At 36.7% G+C, this 17,528-nt stretch overlaps 1 protein-coding gene across 4 annotated transcripts in view; it reads left to right on the top strand.

The window, feature by feature from the left end:
- LOC143907445 (venom dipeptidyl peptidase 4) overlaps nucleotides 1-17,528 on the top strand; it is a 432,526-nt gene that overhangs the window by 301,184 nt on the left and 113,814 nt on the right. For all 4 annotated transcript variants that reach the window (XM_077424253.1, XM_077424255.1, XM_077424254.1 and 1 more), the window contains exons 3-4: nucleotides 2,830-2,924; nucleotides 7,453-7,527. In XM_077424253.1, coding sequence (XP_077280379.1) covers nucleotides 2,830-2,924; nucleotides 7,453-7,527 — 170 coding nt within the window. The remainder of the gene's footprint in view (nucleotides 1-2,829; nucleotides 2,925-7,452; nucleotides 7,528-17,528) is intronic.

Here is a 17,528-nt window from a genome sequence, read left to right as displayed (position 1 = left end):
CCGAACCATACGTTGATGTAGCTCCCTGTGTTGAGTCTGTCGAAGCTGTATATTCGTTCTGCGATGCATGCCACTTCTTGTTTATCAGTCGAGCGAACAACCAGCGTTAAGTGGAACGAAGTTTATACTGTAACGTGCAGACACTGCAGACCCATCGCATTAAAAAAAGCGCGTCTGTTCGATATTATATGAAACAGCATTTGTTTCCACTTTTTTAAATTATCAGCGCAATTACATTTTTTATTGCACATATTTTTAGGCAAACGGAATAATTGTGAAAATTGCGAGATGAAGCGTACGCATAATTGCCGCTGTGAACCTGGCACCTGACTTTAACAAAAATAAATCTCGATAACAGTAAGTTTGTATTTCGTTTGTACTTGTATGTATCACTCTTTATTTATACTTTTGTTTATACCTTAATAGTTTATAAAATGTAAGAGGGTTAAAAAATAGACAGCATCTGCTCCGACTAAAAAATATTCTAATTTGTACTTCAAGGGTTTTGGAAGTATAGCATTTTCGAAATATGTCTAATTATAAGAGACAATTCCGCCATTTTTTTGAGATATCTCAAGACGGCCAACGGCACTCGAAAGAGCGTTTGTACCCATTCGTACCTCCTTTCAAATTGTTTGCATCTCAAAGGGGCCAGAAGTACATACATTTCAAAGTACGTCCAAAGGTAATTTTGCCATTGTTTGAGTTTGAAAAGCCTGTACTTCCGGCCCCTTTAAAGTACAAACCATTTTGGAAGAGGTACAAATGAGTACAACCAATGCTCTATCGAATACCATTCACCATGTTAACATATCTCAAAAATTGGCGAAACTTACCTCTTGAACGTATTTCAAAGAGCCTGAAAACCCCCGGTCCTTTTGAGGCACAAACGATTTAAAAAGAGATACAAACGGGTACTAACGGAGCTCTTTCGAATGGCGTTGGTCGTTTTCAGAGAGTATCTCAAGAAATGGCAAGATTGCTTCTTGGAGATATTTTGAAAATGTTGTACTTCCGGAACTTTTAAGATGCGAACGACTAAAGGCGATACAATTAAATAGGTAAAAACGATGCTCTTTTGAATGGTCTTAATCAAATTAAAATATCTTTTAGTGTTGGCTATTTTTTAATTTATATTTTATATTTTATAAACTATTGAGGTATATAAACGAAACAAAGGGTAATACAAACCGGTACAAATGAAATACAAACTTACTGTTGAAACATTTTTTTTGTTAAAGTCTGGTGCCAGGTTTACACCGGTAAAATAATTTTCTGTGTGCGAATAAAATAATGAAATATTTTCTGTCAGAGAAAATAGTGCTGAGGGAGTAAACGTTATAAACGGTCATCTATTATTTATTATATTTGAACTCATTCTCAACGAGACAATCCATCATATATACCGCATTTTTTCAGTTTTATGCACCTTGTCACCTTCTTCCATTTCTTCACAATTTTCGCGGAAAGAGCATATAGCTTGTTAAATTGAAACAGAGCTATCCCTTAGAACCAGTAATACCGCCGGAAATTAATCATTGTTAATCTTATATAAGTCGCTGTATTATTAATCGCTGGACAATTGAAGGAAAATATTTCCAAGTTTTTCCTTCTCTTTATCGCTCTTTTTTCTATTTCTTTTTTTACCACTACTTTCTTTGTTTCTTTCGCTGCCTTTCTGCCTCTCCAATAACGATAACAATATTTCTTATACTCATGGCCTATCGCGACCTAACTCAACGCTTCTTATTCCGAGGATTTTTACGATGCCAGTTCTGCTAAGATTCATGAAACGGCGTACCGTCGGTTCGGGAAAATCGATTTTCGAGAAGGACAAGCTCTCGTCTCCAAAATTGACTCGTCCGTCTCACCCTCACATCCTACCTTTTTTCTCTTTTTTTTCCTAAATTTCTTTTTTTGCATCTTCTATCGTTTTTGAAGAAAACTGCACGCCTATTTTTCCTCACACGAAAGACGAACAAAGGCGAGCGATATGGAAGCAATTAATCAATCATTATTCCCGGACAAGTTCCATCTCTGCACGATCTAACGGAGAATAGTGCTACGACTGTTTGAGAAATCTCAATTAACAAAAAACGAAAATTTTTTAAAAGTTTTTGAATAAGCAGTAAGTATTTTTTTTGTATGAAAGAAGAGAAAAATGTGAGAGAACACTGTAAATACAAGTGTGTTATTTCTACACGTTTAAAATGATATACATTTGACTGAATCTTGTATTTACATTAACATGTTGCGTATTAAATTAACACGTTTAATCGTATTAATACGTTCAGTCGTGTTAAATGACGTCATTTAAAACGGCAAAAAAATGTGTAAGAAAAGTTTCAGTTAAAATAACACACTTGAATTTGCAGTGAAGTGACTACAAAAATTATTTGCATTTTTTTAATTAATAAAATTATTATTAATCTATCGCAATTGCGATACACGCTTACTTTAGATTTTTTTACCAGATTGACAAACACTTGTTTTGCAATCGCGATAATTTTATTCAGTTTAACTGTTTTTAAATAGATGAATCTTGTAACGCACTTTAGGAAAATATAATTGTTCATTTTTTGATGCTTTGGAACAGACGTAAAAGCACGGGGGAAAACTTCGTTATAATTCACGACAAAATGAGATTCCGCGCGAAGAAAGACGCTTAAATACGTGAATGGATTTAATCGCGGCGGCTGATGTGCAATGTAGCGCGGCTTGCGAAATAACGAAACATATACGATAAGGAGATATTATACCTACGTTGCGCGCGCGGACATATTAATTTAAAATTCAATTTCCGCTAACGTGTGTCCTTTTTTGTTGCAGGAGACGAGATCCTCTACCGTGACGAGATAGGCAATTTGTTGATCTACAATGTCAGCTCTGCCGCATCCAAGATCCTGTTGGACTCCAGCAATCCCGTAAGTTTTGTTAAACTTCTGCACGTTGTATGAAAAGCTCTCACGGGGGACTCCGAGGAAGTTTGCATGAAATCCAGAAGCGCTCGTTCCACCCCGTAATGAGAATCCCAGAATTATCAGTTATTTTACTCAGGGGTTATCACAGCCCCCTTCCCCTCCTCCTCCTCTCCTTCTCTACGAATAATATTAATATTAATATAAGTTACAAGTAAAACGCAATGACGGTACAGAGCATTAAATTAAGATTTATATTAAATTAATGTTGAAGCGTAAACAGTAAACAAGACTGCAGATATCAATTCGGCATTAATTAAACGAAGAAAACAATATTATACAATGTTAATTATACGCGTATCAATATACCATTAGCATTAATAACGTAAAATGTGAAATGTGTCACTGTGTTATCGGTGATAATCAATTATTGTAAAATGTGTACTCTGGGGTACGAGCCGATGTCCATGGAAAGTGTGCGTATATATATTTTCGCGAATACGCGCGCGTTAACGTATGCGCGATTATTGTCGCATTAAATAGTCGTGCGCGCGATTAAATAGAAATCACGGTATGAATAGTCGCTAGTCGGTACGAATTAATTGTCGGGGGGACTCGCCATCGCGCGTGCCCCGGTGCGCGCTTCACTTCCGAAATCGCGGATAACGACCGAAATACCCCGTGCGCAACGAAAGCAAAAGCACCATATCTCACATATATACGTGTCCCTTATTTCCCGCCTCCCTCTCTCAAACTCCCTCCCCCCGGTTTTCTTTCCCGCCTCTAATTCATATTCGTGCGTGATCAATTAAATCGTCCGCCGGGCTGGCCGCGAGCGAGCGTGTATATACGGACATACATAAAAGCGGAAGCCGCGCGTGCGGATCGAATGCGAAAGCAGCGAAACGGCCGTAATCGGAAAGAGGGGGTCGAAATATTATTTCACGACGCGGTGCAGGGGAACGAGAGGCGTATAATCAGGCGTAATATGTAACGCACACGCCGAGCATTGCATCGCGCCCACTCGTTATACTCCCCCACGACACACCGCGCCGTCGAAGAGATCCCTGGAACGGTAATTGCTTGTTATCTTTCACGTTCTGACGCGTGCAATCTATCGTCAACGATTCTCATTCGTATATACGCGCGGTAGATATCCATAGCCGGCTAACCGTTGGAAAATGATTCATTACGACATCTGTAATGCGATGCCTATCTTCGCGAAATTTAACATTGCGAGATGTCTCCGTCGGAGGAAAGTCCAAGTCCGTATTTACGGAATGTATTGTTACGCAAAACTATTTGTCATACACTCTTGATATATTATTACTTCAATTTACCAGAAATGTTTGTTACTGAAAATTTTTGGCAATGTTATTAAATATTTTTTTAACGATTTGAAAATTAAAGGACATATCGGCAGATCGAAGAAATCGTCGAATACTTATTCATTAAACTATCATATGTGTCAAAATTTATATTACTTTAACACAAAACAGTATTATTTTAACGTCATTGGTTTAGTTAAATTAACAACATATATTGAGTAGGAGCAGTGGTGATTTAGAAATGGTTAAAAATGACTCAAATTGAGTATAATTTAACACTACGATTATAACAGTGCTCTTAATAAAAACGTTGTCAAAAGTGTAGCGATTATATTTAATACTTCTTTTTCTGACAAAAAGAGTACCTGTTTGATTTCATACGTTCTTCTCTACTTTTACAAATAGCGTGGTCCCTATTTCTTAAAATAAAATCTCATCCCTCTCGTTGGGGATGTTGCAATCAGCAAGCGCGGAGAGGTAAGCTGATTCTTTTAATTAAGCAAGTCGAGGAAGGGGGAGGGGGGAAGCGCTAAAGAGAAATTGCAACGGCTAACCGGTGCGACGCTCCGAAACTTTATTTTTACCGTTCAACTTGCGCCCTTTATTCTTACCTTTCTTGAGTTAAATGAAGTCTTCCGCATTTGCTGCATTGCTCGAAATCTTATATGTATACGGGAGTGTTTCGAACGCAGTCCGAGTCCGTGCAGTGTCGACGGAGAACAGTCTTATCGAGGCGTTCTCCTTGTTAGTCTGAAAGCTATTAGGGAGTTTATGACCCGTGTACCTTCACTCGCGTGTGTGTGTGTATATATATATATATATATATATATACATATATTGAGTCTTTGAGTGAGTACATTTGGACAATTGCATTCGGCCTACTCACTGCTTCGATGCGAATGCATTCCAAGTGAATTATATATAGGAGGTTTACCGATGCAATTATCCAATGCACTCGCTCAAAGACCGCCTTTGAGAATCTAGAAATTTTATCTTACTAATAATAATTAGAATATTAAAAATACTCAGGCAAACTACAGAAATTACCTTTTTATATCAAAGTAAAAAAAATTATATTGACGTACGTTTATTTCCTGTATTGTCTCTTCAATATATATTTTCGATATCAATGTTCAACAAATAACAACGAAAAAACGATTTTACCTGCATATACATTAAAGACCTTTTTTTCCAGTGAGAAAATACGAATTCTCTGAATATTAGGTAGTAGTGTAAAGTTGCATTTTATTTCACGCCCCGTATAAAAACTTTACATGTTTAAGAGTAACAAGTTTATTAGGTATGCGTCAAGCATACCCAGCAGAATACTTCAATATTAGTTCGGAAAGTTGCTAATAGAATCATAACTTTTACCACGTAACATATGATAAAACTGTCAGCGTCACTTTGTCTCTGTGTCAATATTATATCCGATTTTCTTTTTTTTATTTTCAAAAATTTATTGAAAAACACGTTGTACAGACGGCGTCATTAATGCTTTCCCAATAGCTGTGTTCTATGCCTTCAGGTGGAAGGCATTAATGACGCCGTCTGTACATAAAAATCAATAAAGGTACTAGTTACAACAGTCAAAATAACCGAATTTATTTTAGTGGTTTATTATAACATGTTTATTACATAAAATATTTTATTGAAAAGGTTTTAATGAAAGTTTAACTAAAACAATTTATTAAATAAATTCTTTTAATTGTATAGATATATGCTGTTATTTTTTTCTAAATTAAATTAATAATGTTCTAAATTGAAATGAAAAGAGCATGAAATGACCGGGCAACAGTTCTAGCGTGTTCATTCTTTTATTTAATGTTTTGGGAAGCATATATTATTATTTAATATTAACAATTATTACAGAATTTTAATTAATTAAAAAGAAGTTGAATAAAAAAAAAGTTTCTTACTGTTTATACATAACGTGAACACGAGCAGTCAACTTATTTTATGAATATACAATAATTCTAGAGACTTAAAGCTCGAATTTCAATACAATACATGCAAATTAATCTTCGAGTAACAGCAGGGCCGAAACGCATAAAAACATGACCCATATATCATACGAATAAATTTGTCGTATTAAAGTAATAATTGCAGTTGTCGGCCGCCAGTTACCGTATTATGATTGCGACAGACTATCGCTGACAATAAGTGGAACGATCGCCAGTCCGATCGTCCACCGGACCAACTCGCGAAACGATTGTCTCTCGTTCGAACGCGCGACTTCGCTTAACGACGGTCATCCCATCAGTCGAGAGGCCATCGTAGCTCATTCAACAACCCCGACGATCCGTGTCGCGCATGTGATCGTAATTTACTCGTCGCGATTTCGACAAACCGTTCCGGGTCGTCGCGGCAGCACAAAGCCATGCACTTTCGACGCGGCGCGGCCGTCGCGTCGCGTCGTCTCGCATTTGCAGTCCATTCCGGCTTCATTCCGACTAACGACTCGTTTTATAAGCATAATAAAGCGATAAGCTCGGTCTGCGATTTGCCGTCCGCGTCGGGCAGCGAGCGCGACCTCGCGTTCGCCGACGCCGATTACCGGCGCGGCCTGACACGCGAGCGCGCGAGACTTTTGTACTCCTGCGTGGTTTCGTTATACTCCTTATTACTGGAACTAGTTAATGCGCCGTCTTTCTCTCTTTTTATCGCGCGACGTTGGCCTGTAAAGATAGCGACTAAACTCCTGTATTGTACTTTTAACAAGCGACGATCGCGTTCACTTTATAATACTTAACTACATCGGCGAGGCAGGCGAGGCTGCTTAAATTATCTGCATCGTGCATCTGTTTGCACGGTCTGAATTTAACATTAAACACAGATCGCGTAATTTGCAGGATACTAGTAAATGTATCTAATTAACTCTTTTTAATTTAAACGTTTAGATATGTTTAATTAGTCTAGGTATTGAATAAGTTAATGCTTAACACCCAAATATACATGCTTATCCTTAGCCTTTGAATCTAATTATAGCTTAGTTTATAACAATATTTATATTTTTTTAAATTTTCCTGTTTAATCATCTGATAACATTATACTTATTCCTATGTCCACTGTGCTCTTACTATATTTTTGTTTGTTGCACGTTTTGCATAAAAAATGCACGTTGTTGCACTTTAACATAAAACTATGTAATTATATTGCAATCTGACATTTGTTTATAAACAATTTAAAATATTTTGCGCTTTCAGGATTTACTGTCGAGCTTCGACCACCATTTATCCGCCGACAGGAAGTATTTGTTGCTCGCTCTCAATTACCAGAAGGTAAGTATATTGCTTTAAAAATAGTTGATAAAGTAAAATAATGGAAAGCGCGCGCGTTCATTATCGTTACGTTAAATGCCAACGTGAAAAGAAATGTTGCGCGATAAAAACGGACGTTAATTAATCATGAAATATTACTTAATTAAAATTACTGCAAATCTTTAATGACGTGATAATTACTATGCTCTGACGACGCGGTTTTCCTCGAAAACATATGTGCATGCAAATGAGGATTACAACAGCGCAATGTAATTGTCCCCAACTCAATCTTACGAATAGGCAATTTCTGACTTTGCATGTCTGATGCCCAGGGTAATAAACTCTCAACGATAGACTGTAAACTTTAATATTAACGTTAACGAAGGAGCGCTTTTTCGTAGTATAATAACGATTCTCCTTTTGCAAGTAAATTGCAAGTTAATTGATGTCTCGGTTCAACAAGTGCCTGCAATTCACATTGTCCGCGACTACTTCCTTTTTTTCGACATTTCGAAACCGTATTCCGAAAATTTCTTACGCGCCACTTAACTTACTGTTAAGAAATAAGCCACTTAAAGTTGACCAGTTTTACGCATTTAATGAGAAATATTAAAGAGTAGATACTCTGATAATAATGGCCTATAATATTCTGATTAAAAATAATATATATCTATTATTGTTATTGCATTATAATTAAGAACTCGAATATCAATGCTAATTTTATAATGATCCAAATTTAAAGCGTATACACTGTTAAATATTAAAAGATAAAATTTAAACCAATACCTTAATTGAGTTAAATAATTTTTTGTTATTTGTAACTATATCATATGTGTCAAAATTATTATTTCAACACAAAACAGCATTTTGTTAAATTAACAACATATTGAGTAGGAGCAGTAGGAGCAGTGGCAACTTATAGGAACGATCAACAATGACTCAAATTGAGTATAATTTGACACTGCAAATTTAACAGTGTATTCTGTAAAATATAAAATTTAAAAATATGAGTTGATTTATGCTGTGCAAGAATAATATATCCAACCTCTTTTTTATGTTATAAACGCGAATAGAGTTTTCAAGAGCGCGAATATATAACCACATAGTGAGACAATCACGGGAGCAAGGTAGACTATCCGGAAAGTTAATCGTATTGCCGAACGGAATGACTGCGATAAATATTTCGTTCTCTCTCCCTCGTTTCTCCCCCTCTTCCGTTCTTCGTCACTCGGCGAACCGCGCGCGTTCGTCAGGTGGTCTGACTGGTACGTCGGTAGGAAACTACCGCTTAACCTTCCAAAGACTAGTAATTATAAGGACCTGGAGCCGAGATCCCTGGAAACCGTGCGTCCACATTCCGAGCGAATGCATTCGGATAAGCTGAATTTCGAATGAATTAAGGTCAGACTACCGCGCGGTATGTCAAAGTAGTGCGAAATTTGTTTAATCCGACGGTACGCAAAATTTGTTTCGAGCATTAAAGGAACAAACATACAAACATATATTCCACTTGCAACGCTTAAGTAAAATCTTTCTTATCTTTCAATGTTGCGTATACACATTTGAATACGTAATAATTATTAAAAAAAAAAGAAAATGGAGAATTTATATCTTTATTACAGAATATCAGCAAACTTACGATCAGTATTCTCGTCGCAGTAGATTTAAAAACTCTGCCAAATACCTCTCTGATAAAGTTTATAATATACGTTATGTTAATTCTATGACATTAAAACGGTCTGCATCGCGTGTCTGCGTTGCTTTCCCGGAGACTAAGCTGCCAATTTGTTGTCACCGACGGTTGCGTAGAATTTATTATCCGTTTTTCAGGGATTTGCCTTAAAATCTACGCGTCCCACAGTGACCTAGCAATTTACTTTAGTATTCAGGTCGCATGTTTAAAATCTGCGCGTTTCGCGCGAGAATCGCGGTTATGTTATTTAAATGCGCCAGGAAATTTATTTTATAGAGAACACAATCTTGCTTTTATATGACAAATAACGTTAATCTCTACTCGTTCTTCTTCTTCGTTACGTAAAATAGCTCGAAATCTTTTACTTTCGAGCCTCTTTTTAAAACGTTGCTTTAAACGTTATATTAGCCGTGTACGTCTCTCGGCTGCTGCAATAACGTCGCAATCAACGTATATAAAAAATGGGGAGAGAGCACTGAAATACAAACTGAAATTCACGCGTAAGCAACGTTATCCGCGGGCGAAATGTGCACATTTTAATTTTTGTCCATTCGCCCGGCTAACTCCACCGCACGTTGGATTAGCGTTGTCTCGACCGCGCGTTCAACACAGCGCGGCCAAGTTAATTCGACGCACCAAGAAAGAGAAATAGAGACGAACGTTTAAACCGCGGCGCAAGTATTATCGTAAACTAAACACCGTATAGTATCCGACGCGGCCGAGTCACGCGGGATTCTACGATTGTACGCAATGATCCATGTTTCTCTATTCCTTGCCCTCCCGTCGTTTCTCCGCTCGGACCACAGGAACCACCGCTGCACCCTGAACACCACCGCCCATAACCGGCCAACAACCGTCTGCCATCCACGCCGGTCCAATTGCATACATTACCTAGCTACCATATCTCCCTTTCGCCCTCGCCGTGCCGCGCCGGTCCTTTCATTTGCTCCTTTGTATGCGCCGACGTGCACGCGTATGCGTGTACGTAGCCTCGCTCAGATCTCCGTGCATCCTACGCCAACGGTTCACGGCAGCCGCTGTTACCGGCGCACGCGAAATCCTGAATTATGTCCCGGACGGACCATCTGGATCTCCGAAGAGGGACTGCTACGCGCCTATTCGCTAGTGCGAGCGCGAGTTGGCGGTAATCGCCCCCCGAGAAATCGCCCGGTTTACCCTGTTACCAATCCATTTCTCGGCGTTGCCGGAGCCTGGCGGATTAGACACGTATACGTGTACGGTGAATTAGGATGAGACCTTTCATGGCTATTAACTTGATAGAGAGATAAGAGACAATGGAGAAGAAAATGTCGCAAATCACTGGTACCTAATTATTTTCGCAGAGTGAATCTATATAATTACGTGAAATACAAGTTATGTCCATTTCTACCAATGGAGATTTATTTTAATCTCGCGGTTTAACTTACTCTTTTTAACTTTCTTTTTCTAATTCTTAGAAAGATATGAAAAGTAAGTAAACTGATATTAAAATTAATCTGCATTGGTAGAAATGGACATTATGTGTTCTATATTTTGAAGATAAGAAATATTGAAGGAAAATTTAGGTCAGAAATTAACGCATCCATCCACTGTTAATCACACGATCTTTCTCTCTCGGCGCACGGTACGTATTTTATCACCGAAGCGAATTTAAAAAACAAAATACATAATTGTTTATTGCGTTTTAACGGACGATAATTCCATAATAATTTATGACAACTAAGTAATAAATTTATAATAATTGAGCAATTTTGGTTTATTGAAATTTATTGAATTTAGCGATATTACGATGATTGATACGCGTGAACTAATTAAATTGGATATTCTTCGCGTAATTATGTAAACTGTCTCTCATACAAAATTCTCAATGAAATTCGAAATAGGAAATATACTTGATGGAAATATATATAGCCGTCGCGGAGCATATATCGATTAAAATTAAACTTGCCGCGGTATCTAAATAGAGGACGAAAAGCGGGCACAATTGCGATTTTTCTCATTTGAAGTAATTAAAAGTTTTTCGTCTACCGATATCTTTCTTCGTTAAAAATTTTCATTTTATGAATTTTTCTCCGGTGCAGCGCCGCCATTCCGGATATTAGGAGAGCGGCATCTGGCGCACAGGCTATATCTCTAATAACTCGTGAAATTATGCACTATTAATGTCGCAGAGTTTCCCCCGCGATCTTCTGTCGACTCTATTTTTATAAATTAGACGCATTACACCTTACATGCAGGCGGATGTAGCGTATTATTTTAGGGAAACCACGGCACGTAGTCTCAAGTAACGCTGATATAAGGTTACCCTGGTTCGCTCTTTTTCGTCTCTTTGTTAAAATAAAAGAATGCAACCGTATTAACGTTTACAAACTTTCTTTTATCCTTAAAATTCGCAAACTCGAATAACTTGGATGGACTTTTATACAAAATGCACTGTATAATTTTTATTAATTGAAATTAAAGCATATATTACTAATTTTTTTCCTTAAAATATAACATTTTGTAATCGTAAGATTAGTGTACAATAAAACAATTTAACTCTTTATCTACTTAAAACAATTCTTATAAAATTTTATGGTTAATAGAGCAGGAATTCTAAGGTACAAGTTTCAGAATATAATTGCTCTTGATACGTTTTTAAAGATATTTTTTTTATTTAAAATAATTGTCAAAAAAAAAAAAAGAAGAGCATTCAAATAAATAAATTAGTTGGTTTTACCGTAGCGGCCGTACGTGCCGATGATATATTAGGAACCATTTATTTTTGACGTTGATTGGCGCCACGGTCCCTTTTACCACTATCCCTCTTTGGCTCGGCCATCACTAGTTAAAAGTATCGCAATTGGTTACTGTCTGTGCGAAATTAAATGTGGATCCTTTTAAATTAGAGGGAAAAAATTATATCCGCCGTCGACCGTGCCACTCCACATTTCATGCTCCGCCAACGTATCCAATTAATATTTTTAAAACCGCGCGCACGCACCATTATCGTACGCCGATACCACCGATATACCACTGCCGACATCCAGGCCGATCCCGCATGTCTCTACGTCTCTTGCGTCAACTTCATAACGTCAAACGCCAGCGGCCATAATCCCACCACGCGGTACACGGTGTATTGACCATTAATTAAACGACGTTTCTGCCGAATCTGCCGGATTTATACCGTCCATGATCGAGAGGGGATTATCAGCGATAGCCTCGGATGATTCTCCTCGATCGCGCGTCCCATGTGCGCGTAATATGCTGTTTCGATTGTTCAATATTCGATCCGCACGCAAAATAGAGGGATACGGTGGGATTATCTTATATCACGCTGGCGAAAGGAACTCCTGCGACGCATGTTGTATCGCATAAATTGTAAGTTTCATTTATTAATAATACTTAATTAACCCTCAATTAGCACACATGTGCTAATTCGCACCACTTTTCTTTCGTTCAGCACTTTATATATTTCAATTTTTCATATAAAAATCATTTCTTTTTCCTAAAATAAAGTGCACTACTCGAGATTGCCAGGGAAATTTTACATAAATTTTTATTAAAAATGACTGAGATACGACAGTTAAAAGTTGTCAAAATCTCAAATCGCACTAGTGTGGCATCTGAGGTGGCCCAATCAAGGTATGCTAATTGAGGGTTAAGTGAAATGTTAATTTACAAGTTCAGCATAATTAGTCAAAATTAATTTTTTCTAACTTTAATTTCGGCAAAAATTACAAAATGAGCTTTATTATTTTAAAACTATATAAAGGGAAAAAGCTACAGCAGTTTTATATTTTTTTTTTTTTACATAAAACGCACTCTGTAAATGCAGAAATAATGTATTTCTTTCGTTAAAAGATAAGTATTTTTTAATGAAAAGCTCGTACAAGGATTGCGACATTTCTTCTTATTATTTCCTTTATCGCGCGGAATATATTCTGAAAGAGATGTTTGCGACGTGAAAGAATATGTTATGACACTTTATCTTTAAGATAACGATACCAGGTGCATCTGCGAACTTCATATACGACCGCATAAAGAACCTTACATAGCCCCTCGACCGTCGATGACGCAAAAGGAATATTTCGAAAACAGCTTGATGTTTCTTGTACCATTATAGGGCAACCCTTAGTTGAGTACCAGAGAACATATATTATAGCTTGTATATATGTTGCGTGCACGCTTTTTGCATCATCAGTGTTTCAACAGGATAATTATAATCGTTAGTACGAAAAACATTTTTTCTGTTTTGTCCTTTCTGACAAAACATAAGAGATATTAGTAGGAATTTTTTTTGAAAGTGTGAAATTATTTGCAATAAGAATAATGATTGCATTTAACACCGTTAATTATACGTGCTATTTTCTTTGATATTTTTATACAAACGATGATAATATGAAGAAAGAGTATAGGGTAACTGGGGGGAATATGCCACTCGTTATGTTTAACAAAGCTACGGCTAGGAGCGTTGTTGTAAATACTGTGAAATTGTTAAAAATATTATATCTGACGTTTTGCCCAAGTTTTACTTGCTTCCTGTCAGTATTGCCGTATGACAAGTATGACAACATGCTTTTTAGGATTTTCTTAGAGTTTTATATAAGATACTAGCTGGTTACCCGGGCTTCGCCCGGGAGTCGTTTTTCTTAAAACAACTTCATTTATGTTTCAATATCCTTATTGTGAACAAACATAAGGAGTGTTTATGGATTAAACATGTCGTAACCAATCTTTTTCTACTCGGTCAATTATTTTCCGAAAAATTAGAAAAATTTTGGATACCAGTTCCAAAAAAGATTGGTAACGAAAAACTATACAGTTCATAGCACTCCCCGAGAAATTCTACCCCTGATTCATATACAATTCTTTAAAATTCGGTCAATTATTTTCCGAAAAATTGGAGAAATTTCGGATACCGGTTCCCAAAAAGATCGGTAACGAAAAACTATACACTCATCTCTATAACACTCCCCGGAAAATTCTACCCCTATTTTATGTACTTTTAGTAAAAATTCGGTCGAATAGTTTAAGAGTGTATAGAACATACATACATACATATATACATACAGACATTCTATTTTATATATATAGATTCTTCAAATATTACACTATTTTTAACTCGATCAGCTTGTCGTTCTATTAATATTGGTTAGGATGAAAATATTCAGTACGTCGCCGATTCGTTTTACTGGCAATCGTATAATACAGGCTCATTTTAATATAAAACTGCATCTTGGGGGAATATATGCCACTACTTAGACAGGGATAAAATACCAGTACTGTTTATACAGCTTCCTATAACCTACTAGCAGGATACTGTCGCGTCGATCTGAGGCGCGTCCTGCGGGAGTTCGGGGATCGCGGAGCCTCAGCCCGATGAGGCCGGAGAGTCGCCGGAGAGGCTGTGCGACGCCCGGACGTCGTCGTCGACGCGGGCATTCTCAGATACGGGTTTTGATACAGCAAACGCGAGAACGGGAACGGCGGCTCGCGGCCGCCGGACGATGATCTAACAATAACGTCACGCGTGTGTGGTGTGTGTGCGACGACTGCGACGTGCGACGCGTGCGGTACCATATGAGGCGAGATTGGGCTAAAGGCCGGTTTTCACACGCAATGATTAGTGGCGCCAACTGACTGGCATTCATTGACGCCAGAACCAACTGGCAAACTCACAAGTGTTTACACAGTGATTGGCGTATAATATAGAAAATATTTAACATTTATTAAACACACAGTAAATGACAACAACCATATAACCTCAAATTTTGAGGTTATATGCTTTGGCCAATAACCGCCAGTAAACGCCACATTACTAGCGCCAGTTTGCATCAAGTGTTTACACTTGCATTTTTACTGGCATTAGTCGACTGGCGCGGCCTGGCGCCACCAATCATTGCGTGTGAAAACCGGCCTTTAAAGTCTATCTACATATTTCTGATGAAGCTATGCACAATTACATCAGGATCAGCTAGTAGGTTAGGAGAAAAGCTGTAAACAATATAAATAAATATTTTGCCGTATAAATATTGAAAAAATGGTGAAAAAATGATGAAAAAAAAAAAAATATTGAAAAATGTTGAATAAATACGTTTATTTCATGCGCTAAGAATATTATAGGCTACGTACTTAATATTTTGCAAAATTGCATTCCGAATAATTTAGAACTACTTGTAGCACACAGATGAGTATTATTGAAATGCAAAGAAAGTAATAAAAATATTCTTTTACACAAAGTTTTTAGACAAAAATGCCCTTCTAAAGTTAAATTACTATACACGTTTGTATATGTGGCATATTCCCCCGAGTTACCCTAAATTTATTGAAGAGCAGAGAATAAGGATTATATAATTTTTCACATACTTATATATATGTATATATATACCTATATATACATATATATATGTATATATCTATATATAGATATAATTTTTTTTGCAATATTAAAATTAAATTAATACAATAGGGATAACATCTGATAGCATCATGTTAGACTGATTCTATATTTTTAAAGCAGACTTTTAGTATTTTACGTATTTGTCATAAACTTATTTGATGATTTCTTGATTTAATCTTTGTATTGTTATTATATTCGTATATATAATTATTATATAAAATTACATTTTTATGACTATTTTATAATTTTTTTTGTTTAATTAATACAAGTTTTTAAAGCATAATAATATGGTTGTCATGTAACACAAAACGCGGAATAATATACTTTCCTCCGCCTGCATTTCCGAGAAGAGTAAGCTCGATGAGAGCCCCGAGAATTCTCTTTTTATCATCCATTTTTTTTTGTTTTCCGTTGTGCAACTCTTTCGTACTCCTGTATATGTACCCCTGAAAAATAGATGGAAAAGTACCAACAAATCAACAACTAAGAGACGGACATTCTTTTTTATTTTCTGCAGCGCGTTTTCCAGCGTGCTTGAGATTTCTTTCATAGCGGATAAGTCAGTCGATAACATCAAACATAACATTAACGGGAATAGGAGCTGCATAGTGTTTCATTTCCAGAGAGACAAATACATTTCCAGATAGATATTAATTTATCCTCGCGATCGTGAGACTGCTCCAATCGCGATCTGTTTGTTATTTTTGACGGTACATTTACCAAAATAAAAAATGAATATGTTGAACGTTTTATATGTCGCGAGTGATTAAAATAGGTACCATATATTTGTAAATCTATATCACAAAGCATTAACATTTGCCAGATACCTACCCAAGCAGCATTTTGACGTCCGCCCGACGTTAAGATAAACACACTTAACGTTGGTATCCAACGTTTTCGCTACGTCGTTTCAACCCTCTTTTGCACTAATTTGGGGAATCAAATTTAGGTTGTACCAACGTTGGAATCCGACTTATATAAGTTAAATTAAGGTTAAATTTTTTCCACCAGTTTTAACGTTGGTATGTAAACTTTGATTTTGTACACTCTGCTAGACCTGAGGTTATTTTTTCACAACGTACATTTTAGGTGTAGTTTTCGTGCTTCCATTCAAACCATATGACGGCATTGGTGTAATAAATGTATCATAATACGTACTTATCAATTTGGCACAAATAAAATGGCTTTATAGGAAAAATATAGTTTGCGCAGTCTTTGATACTATTGTAATTTTGCCATAAATACACGAACCCAGCACTGAAATTGTGTAACAAAACTCACTTTATTGATAAATGTGGAAATGATAAGTCGAAATTAGACGAATCCTTTCTAAAATATTCCAATTTACTAAATATTCTAATAAATAACTAAAATTTTCCAAAGTGTAGATTTTAATTTTTTTTCATCAAAATTACTTTTAAGATAAATATGTTGTCAAAACCTTAACAACAGATATTATATAAATGCTTTAAATTGTTAATAAAGTGCGTTAAAAAATAAATCTAAATATACTGGAAAATGGCGGATTATTTGCCTTCCTCTTTGAGGAATGAAAATGGCGAAGTCAGCGTTCCACACTATATCAAACTTTACGTAGTAAAAGGTGCGATAAATTCTACTAAAATTTGTCTTCTCGTATAAAATAATTAACTTTTTCAGACTTCTCCAAACTAAGTAGTATACCACTGTAGGCAAAATTGTACCTATATTGACTAAAAGTCTTAACAAGGTCGCCAAACTGACTTAACATGTCGATAAAGTATCAATTAGTTAAAAATTCTATACTAGATTTGCGAATGAGTCGTATATCTTAACCAAAGCCGTGCAGCCGAGCGAACGCGCTCTCGAGCTGTGAATCGCGCGGCGCGCGCGCGTTGTTTCCCGACGACGCGACGATAACCGCGTGAGATGAGATAGACCGGTTCGGCCGTGGATCGTCAACATTCA

Source organism: Temnothorax americanus, unplaced genomic scaffold, assembly GCF_048541705.1.
Source record: "Temnothorax americanus isolate GAGA-0224 unplaced genomic scaffold, ASM4854170v1 Scaffold80, whole genome shotgun sequence".
NCBI lineage: Eukaryota > Metazoa > Arthropoda > Insecta > Hymenoptera > Formicidae > Temnothorax > Temnothorax americanus.
This window is presented reverse-complemented; position numbering and strand designations above follow the sequence as displayed.